Source organism: Leptonychotes weddellii, chromosome 15 (genome assembly GCF_054177405.1).
Source record: "Leptonychotes weddellii isolate Sample4059 chromosome 15, ASM5417740v2, whole genome shotgun sequence".
Classification (NCBI taxonomy): Eukaryota; Metazoa; Chordata; class Mammalia; order Carnivora; family Phocidae; genus Leptonychotes; species Leptonychotes weddellii.
The window spans coordinates 4,867,308-4,884,373 of record NC_138383.1 but is presented as its reverse complement, the minus strand read 5'-3'; the positions used below and the strand labels follow the sequence as shown (position 1 = coordinate 4,884,373).

General features: G+C 45.2%; 1 protein-coding gene and 1 pseudogene across 1 annotated transcript in view; one reads left to right on the top strand and one right to left on the bottom strand.

The window, feature by feature from the left end:
* QRICH2 (glutamine rich 2) overlaps nt 1–17,066 on the bottom strand; it is a 34,094-nt gene that overhangs the window by 14,339 nt on the left and 2,689 nt on the right. The window contains exon 5 of the mRNA XM_081804435.1: nt 22–2,329. Coding sequence (XP_081660561.1) covers nt 22–2,329 — 2,308 coding nt within the window. The remainder of the gene's footprint in view (nt 1–21; nt 2,330–17,066) is intronic.
* On the top strand, nt 4,487–16,228 carry LOC102751171 (cytosolic 5'-nucleotidase 3A-like; annotated as a pseudogene).

Sequence of the window (17,066 nt, the reverse complement as noted above, 5' to 3'; positions counted from 1 at the left end):
GTTGGACCAAGCCAGGCTGACCTGCACCAGGCTGGACCAAACCACGCTGATCCATTCCAGGCTGCACCAAACCACGCTGATCCATTCCAGGTTGGACCAAGCCAGGTTGACCTGCACCAGGCTGGACCAAATCACACTGATCCATTCCAGGCTGCGCCAAGCCAGGCTGACTTGCACCAAGCTGCACCAAACCATGCTGATCCTTTCCAGGTTGGACCAAGCCAGGCTGCGCCAAGCCAGGCTGACCTACACCAGGTTTCACCAAACCAACCTGATCCATTCCAGGCTGCACCAAGCCAGGCTGACCTGCATCAAGTTGGACCAAACCAGGCTGACCTGCACCAGGTGGCACCAAACCATGCTGATCCATTCCAGGCTGCGCCAAACCAGGCTGACCTGCACCAGGTTGCACCAAACCACGCTGATCCTTTCCAGGTTGGACCAAGCCAGGCTGACCTGCACCAGGCTGGACCAAACCACGCTGATCCATTCCAGACTGTGCCAAGCCAGGCTGACCTGCACCAGGTTGCACCAAACCAACCTGATCCATTCCAGGCTGCGCCAAGCCAGGCTGACCTGCATCAAGTTGGACCAAACCAGGCTGACCTGCACCAGGTTGCACCAAACCATGCTGATCCATTCCAAGTTGGACCTGATCATGCTGAGCTACTCCAGGTTCGGCCAAATCACGCGGACCTGTAATAGGTTGGACCAAACCACGCTGACCTGCACCAGGCTGCACTAAACCAGGTTGACCTGTGCCAGGTTGGAATAAACCATGCTGATCCATTCCAACTTGGACCAAACCATGTTGATCCATTTCAGGCTGCACCAAAGCATACTGATCCATTCTAAGTTGGGCTGAATCTTGCTGACCCATTCCAGATTGTATCAAACCAGGCTGACCTGCACTAGGCTGTACCAAAACAGATGGATATACATTAGTCTGTACCAAATCAGATGGATATGCACCAGGTTGTACCCAATCAGGTAGGTAAGCACCAGGCTGGATCAAACCACTTTGATCTACAACAGGCTGCACCAAACCACGCCGATCTGCACCAGGCTGAACCAAACCACGCTGACCTGCACCAGGCTGCACTAAACCATGCTGACCTGCACTAGGCTGCATCAAACCACGCTGACCTGCACCAGGCTGGACCAAACCACGCTGATCTGCACCAGGCTGCACTAAACCACGCTGACCTGCACCAGGTTGGGCCAAAGCAGCCTGATCTGTACCAGTTGGTACCAAACTGCGTTGATCTGCCCCAGGCTGGATTATATCATGCTCCTCTGTACTAGGTTGAATGAACCCAGATGTTTCCAGGCTGGGCTGTATAAAACCTTGCTGATCTGCAGCAACTTGCATCAAACCAGGGGATACCAAACCATGTTGATCTGTAAGATGTGGAACCAATCCATGTTGATCCATGCCAGGCAGTACTAATCCTTGTTGATCCATGCCAGATATTAAAAATCCATGCTGATCTATACTAAAGGGTACAAATCCATGCTGATCGACACCAGGCTGTTGGTCTGTGCCAGGAAGTACCATGCCATACTGATATGTGCTACATGGAACCATACCAGGCTGAGCTGTACTAGGTAGTTCCACTCCTTGCTGTTTTGTGCCCGGTACCAATGGTGGCACCATGTCATACTGACCCATGCCAGGTGGTACCAAGCCCTGCTCATCCATTCCAGATGGCATCATACCAAACTGACCCATGCTGAGGGGTACCACACCGTGTGGGCAAGTGCTAGGACGGTGCCATGCAAGCGGATCCGTGCCAAGTGGTCTTAATCCATGCTGAACTAGCCTGGGATAGATTTGACCCTGGCTTGGATACACCCCCCTATGCTGATCTGGGGATACTTGATGATGTTGATCTCTGGCCACAGTGGCTGCAGGTAAGTCCTGTTGAACTGGACCAGGGTGTGCCTCTTGTTCATCTTTTCTTAGATGGGTTAAGCTATGCGGCGGCAGCTCTCTTGTCCTGCGACGATCTGATTCTACTCTGAATTGGGACATAGGCGGGTGATGGGACTTTGCCAGGCCACCTTCATCACGGGCCCTTGGGTGCTGTTCTCTACCCGGGACTGTAGTAGCAGAGACACCTCTGCTTCGTTCCCTGGTAACCCCTTCAGAGGGCTTTCCTATGCCACTGACTCCTGATAAGGTCTGATCTGAGCCATAACCACTGGGAAAATCCAGAGCTGGGTCAGCACTTGAGCGCTTGATGGGGACTCCACCTTGAAGTATATCATTTGATGTTACGGAAGTGCGCCCTTTGCGTTTAGGGAGTCCTGTTGTTGTCTCTGAGCTCTGGTTGAAGAGGAAGAAAGAAGACAGTTAACTACAAGTAGAAAGGACTCGCTCACTCTAAGACAAGAAAATCTGGGACATCTGACTAGGATGACTTAGGGCTTTTGGAAAAACACACCCTCTGGTCCCCAAAACTGGGCTGGACACAAAGACTTTGACATTCTTGAAGGATAGGTCTCCAAGGCTTTGAGAATCTGCACATTTGCAAATGACATCATAATATGTTAATCCCCCTCATAAAAGACAGCAGGAACACTACACAATACAAGCGATCTACTCCAACTATTGCTGGGTCTACAAATAAAAGACATGAGTAATTTATTAAGTTTAAAATATAAAGTTTGTGGGCGCCTGGGTGGCTCAGTTGGTTAAGCTACTGCCTTCGGCTCAGGTCATGATCCTGGAGTCCCCGGATCAAGTCCCGCATCGGGCTCCCTGCTCGGCAGGGAGTCTGCTTCTCCCTCTGACCCTCCCCCTTCTCATGTGCTCTCTCTCATTCTCTCTCTCTCAAATAAATAAATAAAATCTTTAAAAAAAAAAAAATAAATAAAATATAAAGTTTGTCCCATCATTGGCCCATTGCCGATGGTAGAAGTATCACTGCAGGGCAAGTAAACAATATATCTGAAATGTAAATGCACAAACTCTAGGGCCCAGAAATTCCATAGATAAGATTTTCTCTAAGGACTCTTACAAAGGCTCCAGGACATACGTACAGAGTCTGCAGCACTGTTTATGAAAATAGGTTATCAGTAGGGGACTGATATATGTAGGGGGCACACCTATAGAGTAGAATACTAAGAATCCGTTAAAAAATTATGGACTATTTCCATTTCTAGCCCACATAGAATAACAGGAATTGGACCTCCTGTTTGTAACAACCAAAACCAAAAACCAAACCAAAACAAAACAAAAACCTCAAAACGATGAAATAGTGGTTTTCTAGACACTGGCTATCAGCTAGTAAAGGCTAGCAATCCCTGAAAGAAGGGGAGACCAACTATGTGAGCCCTACTGTTGTCTCAGCTTACTGCCATTTCAATAGAGTTTTCAGGCTGCATTTCCAGGAGTGGGACTCCCTGAGTTGAGGGGACAGACCTGAGCATTCAGGGAGACTGAGACAAGAGCTCACAGGACAGAGTATGAGAAAGAAAGGAGAAGCATAGGGACGCCTGGGGAGCTCAGTCGGTTGAGCGTCTGACTCTTGATTTTGGCTCAGGTCATGATCTCAGAGTCCTGGCATCGGGCCCTGTGTCAAACTCCGAACTCAGCGGGGAGGGGGAGTCTGCTTGAGGATTCTCTCTCCCTCTCCCTCTGCTCCTTCTCTGGCTCATGTTCTCTCTCTCACTCTCAAATAAATACATAAATCTTAAAAAAAAAAAAAGAGAGAGAAAAAGAGATACACATAGAGAGGATTCAGGAGATCTGTAGAGTCCTCTCTGGGTGTTCAGCACAGAAATGATCAGCATGTATATGTGAGGAAACTACCCAAGGTTGGGAAAAGAGCCATCTGCAAGGCTGGAGGGAACAGTGCCCAGACTCTCCCAGGGTTGGGAACAGTGCCTGTTTCTATCAGCCAGTTTGGAAAAAACTCAATTCAGGAGAGTACTCAGAAAGGTGTTACCTCAGAAGTGGAGAATAATCGGCTCTACACTGAACACTGCTATGGACCCACTAAAAAAATCAACCATGGGCGCCTGGGTGGCTCAGCCGGTTAAGCGTCTGCCTTCGGCTCAGGTCATGATCCCAGAGTCCTGGGATCAGGTCCCCCGTCGGGCTCCCTGCTTGGCAGGAAGCCTGCTTCTCCCTCTCCCTCTGCCCCTCCCCATGCTTGTGCCTCTCCCTCTTTCTGTCTCTCTCAAATAAATAAGAATCTCTTAAAAAATCAATGAAACAAAATATACAGTAAAAGAAACAACAAGGGAATTAAAACGGTACACTAGAGTTCACTTATTTTTTTTTTTAAAGATTTTATTTATTTATTTGAGAGAGAGAATGAGATAGAGAGAGAGCATGAGAGGGGGGAGGGTCAGAGGGAGAAGCAGACTCCCTGCTGAGCAGGGAGCCCGATGCGGGACTCAATCCCGGGACTCCAGGATCATGACCTGAGCCGAAGGCAGTCGCTTAACCAACTGAGCCACCCAGGCGCCCCACTAGAGTACACTTATTTAACACAAAGGAGACAAAACTGAGGAATGGAGGAACAGGAAAGACAAGACATATAGAAAACAAAAAGCAAATGGAAGAAGTAAACCTACTTTATCAGTAATTAAATACTCCAATCAGAAGACAGAGATTTGCAGAGTGGATTTAAAAACATGATCCAGGGCGCCTGGGTGGCTCAGTCGTTAAGCGTCTGCCTTCGGCTCAGGTCATGATCCCAGGGTCCTGGGATCGAGTCCCACATCGGGCTCCCTGCTCAGCGGGAAGCCTGCTTCTCCCTCTCCCACTCCCCCATGCTTGTGTTCCCTCTCTCGCTGTGTCTCTCTCTGTCAAATAAATAAATAAAATCTTTAAAAAAAAGTAAATAAAAAATAAAAACATGATCCAGGGGGCCCACACTCACTGTGTGCAACCTTTTCTTTTTGGGCCTGGAGGCACATGAGACCCTCTCCATGGACTAGGCAGCCATGGCCAGCACTCGCATGTGTGTCCTGGTGGCAGGAGTGCTGCTGGCCCAGGACATATTCACCTTGAAGAGAAACATGAGGCAGAAGCCCAAGATCACTGAGATGCCTGTATCCAAGCCCTGCATCTCGATGTTGCTTACTGTCTGTGCTGTGGCTCTAGGACAATCAAGAACAGAAGAACTCGGAGTGCCTTGGAGGACAACTGAATAACCAAGAAGTGACTAATTAAGAATCTGCTGTGTGTGTGAAAATGAGGTCAAAATTCCAAAAAGCTCAGTTCACATCAAGAACCCTGTAAGAGAAGAAATTATCTGTGGTCTTATCAAAGAAGGACCTGTCACCTTTCAGATAATAATAGACTTTGGCATGACACTAAGTAGATTTTTCTACAAAGGGAAAGGATGCCCAACATGTCATAATATCATTGACAATTATAAGCTGGTTACAGATGGAGGCCAAAAAGTATTACTACAACTAAAGGAAAAAGATTATGCTAGTAAAATGGATCCTGTTCCTCCAATAGAAGAGAAGTACCCTTATATGGTTCAACAGTGACCTAAATCACAGGGTTTGCTTGTTGAACAAGCTCTACTAAAAGCTAAACTGAAAGAAATTACGGCAGAATCTGATGTATGTTCAAGGAAGGATACAAGAATGTCTTCAATAAGCTCCAACAACACAGTCTCCCTGTGTTCAAATTTTCAGCTGGTATGGGTGATGTACTAGAAGAAGTTATCCCTCAGGCTGGTGTTGATCATCCAAACGTCAGAGTCGTGACTAACTCCATGGATTCTGATGAAAATGGGGTGTTCAAAAGACTTAAAGGAGAACTAGTTCATGAATTAAATAAACATGGTAGGGCTTTGAACAACACAGAACATCTCAAATCAACCATAAGACAGTAACAACACAACTCTGCTGGGAGACTCCCAAGGAGGCTTGAGAATTGCAGACGGACTAGCCAATGTTGAACACATTCTAGAAACTGGATATCAAAATGATAGAGTAGATGAGCTTTTAGAAAAGTACATGGAGGGGCACCTGGGTGGCTCAGTTATTAAGCGTCTGCCTTCGGCTCGGGTCATTGTCCCAGGGTCCTGGAATGGAGTCCCGCATTGGGCTCCCTGCTCGGCAGAGAGCCTGCTTCTCCCTCTCCCTCTGCTTGCTGCTCCCCCTGCTTGTGTTCCTGCTCTTGCTATCTCTCTGTGTCAAATAAATAAATAAATAAAATCTTTAAAAATAAAAAAATAATAAAAAAGAGAAAAGTACATGGACCCTTATGATATTGTTTCAGTAAAAGATGAATATTGGAGATAGCCAACACTGTCTTACAGAAACTTCTGTAAACAAGCATTCTTTAAGACCTCTTTCCTGTGGATGCAACTGATACAAGAACTGCTTATCCATTCATCTTGCTCAAAAACTCTTATTTATAATATATTCTTGCCCTTGAAATTTTCCTTTGCATTACTGAGTATCTTGAGACACATTGAACCCATCAACTGGAAGCTCCTCTTTCTTCACCTCTCTCAATACAGTCCTCGCCACACTTTTTGACAGATTAAAAAAAAAAACAAAAACCCAAAGAACCTTAAAGCCAAAATTTGAAAAGTAACTCCTCTAACTTTTCCAAAATGAGTTTTGTAGTTTATGTTATCACAAAGTTTTTTTTAAAGGATTTTATTTATTTATTTGAGAGAGTGAGTAAGTGAAAGAGAGCACAAGCAGGGGGCTGGGAGAGCAGCAGAGGCAGAGGGAGAGGGAGAAGCAGACTCTCCGCTGAGCAAGGAGCCTGATGTGGAACTCCATCCAAGGATCCTGGGATCATGACCTGAGCCCAAGGCAGATGCTTAACCAACTGAGCCACCCAGGCACCCCACCACAAAGTTTTTTAGGGCCTTTTTTATACTGGCAAAGTTTGTAGAAGTTAAAAAGAAGTTTTATGAAATGGTGACATGATGTGCATGGCTTTAAGTTTTGCTCTTTTTATAATTTGGGTGAATTATGCTGATGGCATAACCATCTCCTGATATTGTGTTATGTGTGATTATTTTGTTTTTGGAACATTAATATTTACCATAAAATATTGGCACTTGGCGCTTGAAAAAAACTCTTGGTATCCATATGTCACTAATCATTACAAAATGTTCTGTAGTGAAGCACTGATAATAAACATGAAATGAAAAGCAAAACTAAAAAACAAAACTCACACATGATCCGACTATATGCTGTCTTTAAGAGACATACGTTAGAAAAGAAAGAAACAGGTAGAAAGTGAAAGAATAGAAAAAATAAACCATGCATATAGTAATCAAAAGAGAGCTGGGGGTGGTGCCTGGCTGGATCATCTGGTGGAGCAAGCGACTCTCGATCTCAGGGTTGTAAGTTTGACTCCCACGTTGAATACAGAGATTACTCAAAAAAAAAAAAAAAAAAAAAAAGAGCAAGAGAGAAGTGGAGTGGCTGTACTAACATCAGACAACATTGTTAACAGAGACACAAAAAAAGACATTTTATACTGATAAGAGAGTCAATTCATTAGAAAGACATAATAGTTTTACAAATATATATGAACCGAGCAATAATGCCCTAACAAACATAAAGAAAACCTGACAGAATTAAAGGGAGAAACAGACAGTTCAACAATAATAGTTGCAGACTTTAATACCCCATTTTTGATGGGGATAGAACAAAGAGGCAGAAGATCAACAATAAAATAAAAGACTTGAACCATAGACCAACGGGACCAGCAAACATCTGCAGAACACTCCACCCAACAAGATCTGTATAAACACCCTTGCGTGCACACACAACATTTTCCACAACAGACCATATGTTAAGGCCACTAGAAAACAAAATGAAACACAAAAGCACAGGAAAAATAAAGATGTTTTCAAACATATAAATACAAGCTGAAATTCATCAACAGCAAGACTCACACTACAAGAAATGTTGAGCGAAATCCTTCAGGCAAACTGGAAATGTTTTTCTTGACTCAAATCCCTTTGAAAGATAATTGACTGAACAGAACAAGAACAATGTATTGTGGGGTTTATAACAAATGTAGAAGTAAAATGCATGACAACAATCGCATAAAGCAGGCGTTGGCAGACAATGGCCCATGGGCCAAGTCCATCCCATCATCTGTTTTTGTTTTTTTTTTAAAGATTTTATTTATTTATTTGAGAGAGAGAATGAGACAGAGAGAGAGAGCATGAGAGGGGGGAGGATCAGAGGGAGAAGCAGACTCCCTGCTGAGCAGGGAGCCTGATGTGGGACTCGATCCTGGAACTCCAGGATCATGACCTGAGCCGAAGGCAGTTGCTTAACCAACTGAGCCACCCAGGCGCCCCCCATCATCTGTTTTTGTAAATGACATTTTACTGGGACACAGGCAAACTCATTCATTTCTAGATTGTTCATGGTTGCTTTCACGCAATGACAATGGAGTTGAGCAACTGTGACAAAGACCGTATGACCCACAAAACCTAAAATATCTACTTGGCTCCTTCACAAAAAGTTTGCTGACCCCAGAAATAAAGGCACCTGGAAATAGTTTATTGTCAAGTCCTTATACTATTTGTGAAGTGGTATAATATCACTTGAAGGTGGATTGTGATAAGTTAAAGAGGTATAAATCTATAAACCCTAAAGCAACCACTCAAATAACAAAGATGTGTATCTATTAAGCCAACAAAGGAGGTTAAAAAACAAAAACACTCAAATAATACCAAAGAAGTAGAAAAAAGAAGGAAAAAGGAACAAAAAGCAGATGGAACAAATAGAATCCTAATAGGGTGACAGATTCAACCCTAATTATATCAATAATCACATTAAATGTAAATGATCAAAACAGCCTGACTAAAAAAGCAGAGATTGTCAGGGGTCCCTGGGTGGCTCAGTTGGCTAAGCATCTGACTTTGACTCAGGTCATGATCTCAGGGCCCTGGGACTGAGCCCCATGTTGGGCTCCCTACTCAGTGGGGAGTCTGCTTCTCCCTCTCCCTCTTCCTCTTCATGCCCCTCCACCTCTGCTTGTGCTCACACACATTCTCTCTCTCAAATAAATAAATAAAAAAGCAGGACCAACTATACGCCACTTACAAGAAAAAAATTTTATATAGAGACACACAGATAGGTAAAACAAAAAAGAATGGGAGAAGATACACCATATTCATACTTGTAAAAGAAAAAAAAAGCTGGAATCACTATATTAATATTAGACAAGGTAGATTTCAGAGCTAAGAATATCACTAGGGATAAAAAGGTCATTTCTTGGGACACCTGGGTGGCTCAGTAGGTTAAGCGTCTGCCTTTGGCTCAGGTCATGCACGATCCCAGGGTCCTAGGATTGAGTCCTGCATCCGGCTCCTTGCTCAGCGGGGACCCTGCTTCTCCCTCTGCCTGCAGCTTCCCCTACTTGTGCTCTTTCTCTCTCTCTCTCCTTCTCACAAATAAATAAAATCTTTTTTTTTTTAAAGGTCATTTCTTAACATAAGGAGATCAATTCATTAAGAGGGCATAACAATCCTATATGTCTCTGCACCTAATAATGGGGCTTCAAAACATGTGAAGCAAAGCCTGATAGACCTACAGGGAGATATGGACAAATCCAGTTATAGTCAGAGATTTCATTACCTTTATCTTGCTAATTGACAAGCAGGCAGAAAATCAGCAAGGACATTGTATTCATTTTCTGGAACTGCTATAACAGACTCGGTGACTTAAACAACAGAAATGTATTGTCTCCCAGCTCTGGAGGCCCGAAGTTCGGGATCCAGGTGTCTGTAGGGTTGGTTCTTTCTAAAGCTGTGAGGGAGAATCTGGCCTCTGGTGGCCTCAGGCATTCATTGATGGCTGTCTTCTCCCTACCATCTATGGGCAATCGTCTTCTCTTTCCATGTGTCTTGTCTTTCCCTCCAAATTTCCCCTTTTTATAAAGACTCACTTATATTGGATTAGGGCCCACCCTAATGGCCTCATCTTAACTTGATCATCTGCAAAGACCCATTTCCAAATAAGGTCGCATTTACAGGTACTGGGAGTTAGGACTTCAACACCTTTTGGGAGGGGTGGGGAAGGACACACAGTTTAACCCTAACAGATACAGTAAACTTGTCAACACTATAACCTACTTAACCCGATCGACATTTATAGGATACTTTCCCCAACAACAGCAGAGGACACATTCTCAAGCGCACACAAAACATTTATCACAATAGACCATATTCTGGGCCATAAAATATACATCCATCAATCTAAAAGGATTCAAGTTGTACAAATTATATTCTCTGACCACAGTGGAATTAAATTAGAAATGGGTGACAGAAAGATCCCTGGAAAATCCCCAAATATTTAGAAACAAAATAACAGACTGCTCAATAGATCATGGATGAAAGAAGAAATCAAAAGGGATATAAGAAAGTATTTTAACTAAATACCAGAACTTGAGGGATGCTGCTAGAGCAATACTTAGGGACATATTTATAGCACTAAATGCCAATACTGAAATAGAAAAGAGTCTCAGCTTGCACTTCAAGAAACTAGCAAAAGAAGAGCAAATTAAACCCAAAGCAAGCAGAAGAAAGGAAATAATGAAGATCAGAGCAGAAAACAATGGAGAGAAAACAACAAAGAAAATCGATAAAATGAAAAACTATTTGAGTAAATCAATGTAATTGATAAACCTCTAGACAGACTGATGAGGAATTAGAGAGAGAAGAGACACAAATTACCATCAGGAATGTCATCAAGGAAATACAAACTAAAACATGATACCACTACGTGCCTATCAGTATGGTCAAAATCTGGAACACTGACTAATTCAGCAAATGCTGACAAGGATCTGGAGCAGCAGGAACTCTCATTCATTGTTGGTGGGGATGCAAAATGGCACAACCCACCGTGGAAGACAGTTGGCGGCTTCTTATAAACAACTAAACACACTCTTTCTATATACCAGCAATCACAGTCCTTGGTATTCACCCAAAGGAGTTGAAAACTTATGTCCGCACAAAAACCTGCACACAGATGCCAACAGCAAACTTATTCGTAATTGCCAAAACTTGGAAGCAACCAAGATGCCCTTCAAGTAGGTGAATGGATGAACAAATTGTGGTCCATCCCAGACCACGGGATATGATACAGCACTAAAAAGAAATGAGCTATATCGAATCATGAAAAGACATGGAGGAAACGTGAATGCACAGTGCTAAGTGAAAGAAGCCGTCATACCGTAGGATTCCAACTGTACGCGACATTCTGGAAAAGGCAAAACTATGGAGACAGGGGAAGGATCAGTGGCTGCGAGTGGGGAGGGAGGAACGAAGAGACAGAGCACAGAGGATTTTTAGGGCCGAAAAACTACTGTGTATGGTACTATCATGGTGTGTCCATGCCATTACACGTTTGTCCACACTCATAAAGTGTACAACACCAAGAGTGAAGCTTGATTAAAACTATGGACTCTGAGTGACATTATGTGTCCTTGTAGGTTCACCAGTTGTAACAAATGTACTGCTCCGATGAGGGACGTTGTTAGTAGGGAAAGTTATGTGTGTGTATATGGGCAGAAGGTATAAATAGGGAAACCTCTATACCTTCTACTCCATTTCTTTAAATTTATTTATTTTTAAGATTTTATTTGTTTATTTGAGAGAGAGAACAAGCAGGGGAAGGAGCAGAAGGAGAAGCAGACTCCCCGCTGAGCAGGGAACCCCAATGTGGGGCTCGATCCCAGGACCTTCAGATCATGACCTGAGCTGAAGGCAGATGCTCAACCCACTGAGCCACCCAGGTGTCCCTTTAAACTTATTATGTATTTATTTATTTTAAGGAAGCTCCATGCCCGATGTGGGGCTTGAACTCACAACCCTGTGATCAATCGTCACTGCTCCACTGACTGAACCAGCTAGGTGCTCCTATACCTTCTACTCAGTTTTGCTGTGAATCTAAAACTCTAAAAACAAAGTCTTGTTTTTTTTAAGTCAAATTTTAAATGCCGGGAGGGGGGATGTCTCTCCATGAGCCACGCTATAGCAGTTTCCCCACTACCCCCTTTTAGGCATATCTAATCCTGACCAGAGGCTGTGTTGTGATCCCCATCACAGTCATTTTTTAGTCAGGATCCAGGTTCCAATGATTATAATCTTTTTTTTTTTTTTTAATTTTTTAAAAGTAATCTCTACCCTCAGCGTGGGACTCGAACTCACAACCCCAAGATCTAAGAGTTGCGTGTTCTACTGACTGAGCCAGCCAGCCCCCACCCCCGGCCCACCCAATGCTTCTAATCTTAAATGTCACCTGCAGTGACCAACCTCTGTAAAGCCACACACAGCTGTTGGTAGGGGACTCTGGCCAGGGTGAGACTGGCACCACCCCAGGGTGACTGTGGACTCCCTGGACACCGGAAGACCTTGAAATCTCAGCAAAACAATTTCTTACTACTCACAAAGAACCTACAAGATCCCAGGAAGCAGGAAAGATTTACAACCTCTTCGGACCTCACCCAGTCGGAGCCTGCCAGGTTGGGGGCACGGTACTTCCCCCTGAGGTCCAAAGCTGCCTCACTGGTAAGACTTACTGGCCCAGCTCTGGGACTAGTTGATGCTGCCCCAAAATCACTGAACAAAAACACTAGCTCAGGGTCCTAGATTCCTTTACTACTCTTGTAGAGCAAGTTACCACTAATGTAGACATCGAAAACAGCACGAGTTTATTATCTCAGTTTCCGTGGGTCACGAGTCTGGTCTTGTTTTATCGGGTTCGCTGTTGGGGCCTCAGCTGCAATCCAGGCTAAGCTGTGGCCTTATCTGAGGCTCGGGGTTGTTGCCCGAATTCAGCTCCTCATGGCTGGAGCTCTTACCTCCTAGAGCCCACTCTCAATCCCAGCCACGCGACCCCCCTCTCCATAGGGGCCACCCTCTGGTTTCACTTTCTCGAGGAGGGCTCGCCTGATTAGGTCAGGGGCACCCAATCCCTCCTTTGATTAAACTTGAAGTCAATTTATTAACAACCTGATTATGGGAGAGATGCCCCACCATATCCGCAGGTTCTGCCCACAACCCGAGGGGATTATATGTGTGCACAACAGAGGGTGGGAATCTTAAAGCAAGTCTTAAAAGACACTCCAAGAAGCAACTGCTGTGGACTTTGTGTCCAGGTTATTGCCCGACACTCAGAAACAAGAGTAACAGAAAATGGCAGGAGAGTGCTGCTAAACCTCCCTGACTAGCCAGTCATTCACCAACTGCCCCAAGAGGAAGAAGGGGACTGTATTAATATGTTCCAGATGGCTGCCCTGACAAATTACCCCGCAGCTTAGTGGCTTCAAACAACACGAACAGTTCAAAAGGTCAGAATCCCAGAGCTAGTTGCATTGGGCTGAAGTCAAGGTGACGGGCAGGGCTGGCGATGGCGTGGGCTCTCGGCACAACCTGCGTCCCCTCTCCTCCGGCTTCTTAAGAGTGGCTTGTGTCCGCGTCGCTCCAGTCTCTGCTTCTGTAGCTGCATCGCCTCCCCCTCTTCTGTGGTCGAATCTCCTGCCTCCCTCTCATCGTTACCTTTGTGATCCCACCACCGGGCCCACCCAGATGATCCAGAACCAGCCCCCATCTCACGATCCCTAACTACTTCACGTCTGCTGAGTCCCCTTCTCTGTGTAAACTGACATTATTCAGCTTACCACGGTGACTAAAAGTCACGGTTTTACAGAATGCACAAAAGTTTGCGATCCTAGAAAAATGGACATAACAGCTACAGGGGTGGGGGAGGGGGTGGAATGGGGTTTTAGAAAAGTTGGCTGTTTTTGTTGCTGGCATTCGAGGACACCCACATTGTTTCTGAGGATCATGGGAACTGAAAGTCATGAGTGCCCGAGCTGACCTCCTAATGGGAACCATGCTTCGGACTCATCCGGATTTCTAAACAACAAACTGGAACTACACAGCCCCCTTCCAGCTGGGAAAACCCGGAACCCAGCCCTCTATTGCTCTGTCCCTCACACCCCACACCAACAAGCCAGGGATTTTGGAGGCAGCGATGCCAGGTGCTCTATGTTAAGACAACTTCTCAACTCTTGCACCTTCCAAGATGGTCAACCTCGTGGGACTTTCCTATCAAAGAGTGCCTCGTGCCATCTCTCCTTATTTCAGCAAGCCCAAGGTGGTGTCATTTAAAATGCACCACCAATTCCTAAGACAAGGAATATGCTGCCAATTAATTACAAAACATCAACTCAAAGATACAACCTGATTTCGGAGACACTAAAACGTGAGGGAAAAAATTTTTGAAAAACAATACAATGTGAGGGGAAATATACATCTTTGAATCAATGGGTTTGAGTCAAAGTACAGTTAAGCCCCTCCTTTCCTGCGAACCTGTTAGGTTGTGATCTGAACAATGAGAATGTACGATGAGCTCCTCTCTACACAGGATGGATCTCGCGCTTCCTCCTGAGCTGAAGCTTTCTATCCTTCCTGCCTTAAATGAGATCCCCCCAAGCATGGAACCTGCTATTTCCATGACCCCAAGACACCATAAAATGTTTATTTCTATTTCCCTGGGGATGTGCCATGGGATGGCCAGGCAGATGGAAGTAGGGTGACTCTTGTGAAGCCCCTTCCTAAACTGCTCCACTGTTCTTTGGGTTCCGAAGCCCAAGATATCTAAATGGTGATCACAACTGAACAGGGGATCACCTACCCTCAATGGAATCCTGAAAATAAGTTTTAATTTTGGCTACTTTATAGAGGCCACAAGGCTTCGAAGAGAAAATGCTCTTTACCTCGGACATGCTATTTCTGCAAGAGATCATCTGTGCTCAAGGTGTGTGGACCCGGTGAAATTGTCACTGAAAGATTCTTCCATTGTTACGCCCATCGCCATGGCTCTAGCTGGAGACTCAGATGCATCACCTTGATGACGGGAAAGTGAAGCAGCTTTTTCTTCCCTTAAGCAAGTTTGGATTAGCGTGCTAGGGTTGGTTGGCTCTTCCTGGTTATGGTGTGCCTTTCATTCTTTCTGACCCTTAGAAGTAGCACGCGGAGGGGGAGGGGAGGCAGACGGAGAAGCATCATGGTCATCTTTGTGCATATGAACAAAGTTGTGGAGAACGCCCTGCTGCCCATCAGGATCCACGCTTGGAAAGCACTGGTCTGTGTCCTCGCGTGCACTCACGTCCTGGGACGGGCATCTTCCACCTCAGTTCTGAGCTCCTGGAATTGTGGCTGCTACGTGTGGCTTGCAGCCTTCCTCCTCCAGGTGGAAACACAACACCCTTCCCGCGTCCGGCGTTCCAGAGACGGGATTTACTCCTCTGTGCTGATCACCCCCGTACTCACCATCCTAGCTTCTGTCCTGACCCTCTACTTATGACGTGGGCAGATGGTGCATCTCTCCGTTGCCTGAGAGCTACCACCCCTCTGCCAAAACACTCAGTCAACCTTAAGAACGCTGAGTCTCGAAATCCTAATCTCATATTTATGTTAAAGGGTTCCACCAACAGGGCCAGAAACATTGGTCTCCAAGCGTGTCTGTTGTATTTTCTCAGCTCCAGACGGTGAAACTCTCCACTGCGTTCATGATGGTCTGTGCAGCGGCTGAACTTGTCATTGCCAGAGCTTGTTCTCTTGCTTCTCAAGAATCTTTGAATATTTGGGCGCCTGGGTGGCTCAGTTGGTTAAGCGACTGCCTTCGGCTCAGGTCATGATCCTGGACTCCCGGGATCGAGTCCCGCATCGGGCTCCCTGCTCAGCAGGGAGTCTGCTTCTCCCTCTGACCCTCCTCCCTCTCATGCTCTCTGTCTCTCATTCTCTCTCTCTAAAATAAATAAATAAAATCTTTAAAAAAAAAAAAAGAATCTTTGAATATTTATATTTATTCTCCTTTGTTCCTGGGGCTGTTGACAATTCTGAGCAACTGTCAAAAAACAGACACTTTCTTACCTCTGGAGAAGTGAAAGTGTCTAAAGGGGCTTCTGTCATGCTCATTTCTAGGTCTGGCAGGTGTCCTGCCGGCACCCTAAAAAAATGTGTAGTTCACTCAAAACATGATACTGCTATGTGTAAAGAGCTTTGGCTTAAAAACAAAACAAAACAGCGAAAGCAGAGGCAACCTTTTTCTAGGCCATTCCTTTTGCTTGCAGGGTCCTTCTGATGCTGCTTTCCTCTGAAGATGCCCCCCGCCCCATTCAAAAAGCAATCTTAGAGACCAGCAGGGTGTCTTTTGTATCCACGTGATATTTGACGTGCCCCAGATGGCCACTTGGTGGCGCCAAAAGGTCTACTCGCTTCCCCATGTTCTTCCCCATGTTGGTGTGGGTACTGGAGGGTGAAACTTTTTGAGTAACCCAGAGGCACAAAGCCAGAAGGGGAATATCCAGACCAAAAGGGCAGCTGATCCTCGTCCTCGAGGGCCATTTGATAATACCCATTTTATTCAGATAGAGAAAGGGTGGGGATCTGAAAACGATTTGGAGAGCACCTTGGTGGCTCCGTCATAAGCGTCTGCCTTTGGTTCAGGTCATGATCCTGGGGTCCTGGGATTGAGCCCTGCATCAGGCTCCTTGCTCAGCGGGGAGTCTGCCTCTTCCTGCCCCTCCCCCCGGCTCGTGCTCGTACTCTCTCTCTCTCCCTCCCTCTCACTCTCAAATACATAAATAAAATCTTAAAAAATAATAAAAATGATTTAGTTATCCTGTGCACTGCCCTGGGACGGACAGATGCATGCATACACTCGTGTGTCAAAGTCATCAACACAGGGCCCCCTAACGATATTTTATTCCCAAGGTTGGTCATCTCTGTCCACTAAGCATAAAGGGACTCAGGCATTTCAGACCAGACTGTAAGGAACTTTGAAAAGCTACAAAAGCAAATAAAAACCTCACTCAGGTACCGTTTTCCATCCAATTGGAAAAAATTGGGTACAGACAGACAGTGTTGGTGGGGACTCAAGAAACACATTCTCTCCCACGTTGTTGGGGAGGGTCTAAATTAGAACCATATCTGTGGAAGACAGTTTGGCAAAAGTGAGCCGAATCACAAATCTGCATTCCATTTCTAGGAATATACCCTATGAATATGTTTGCACACGTGAATGTCACATTGGAG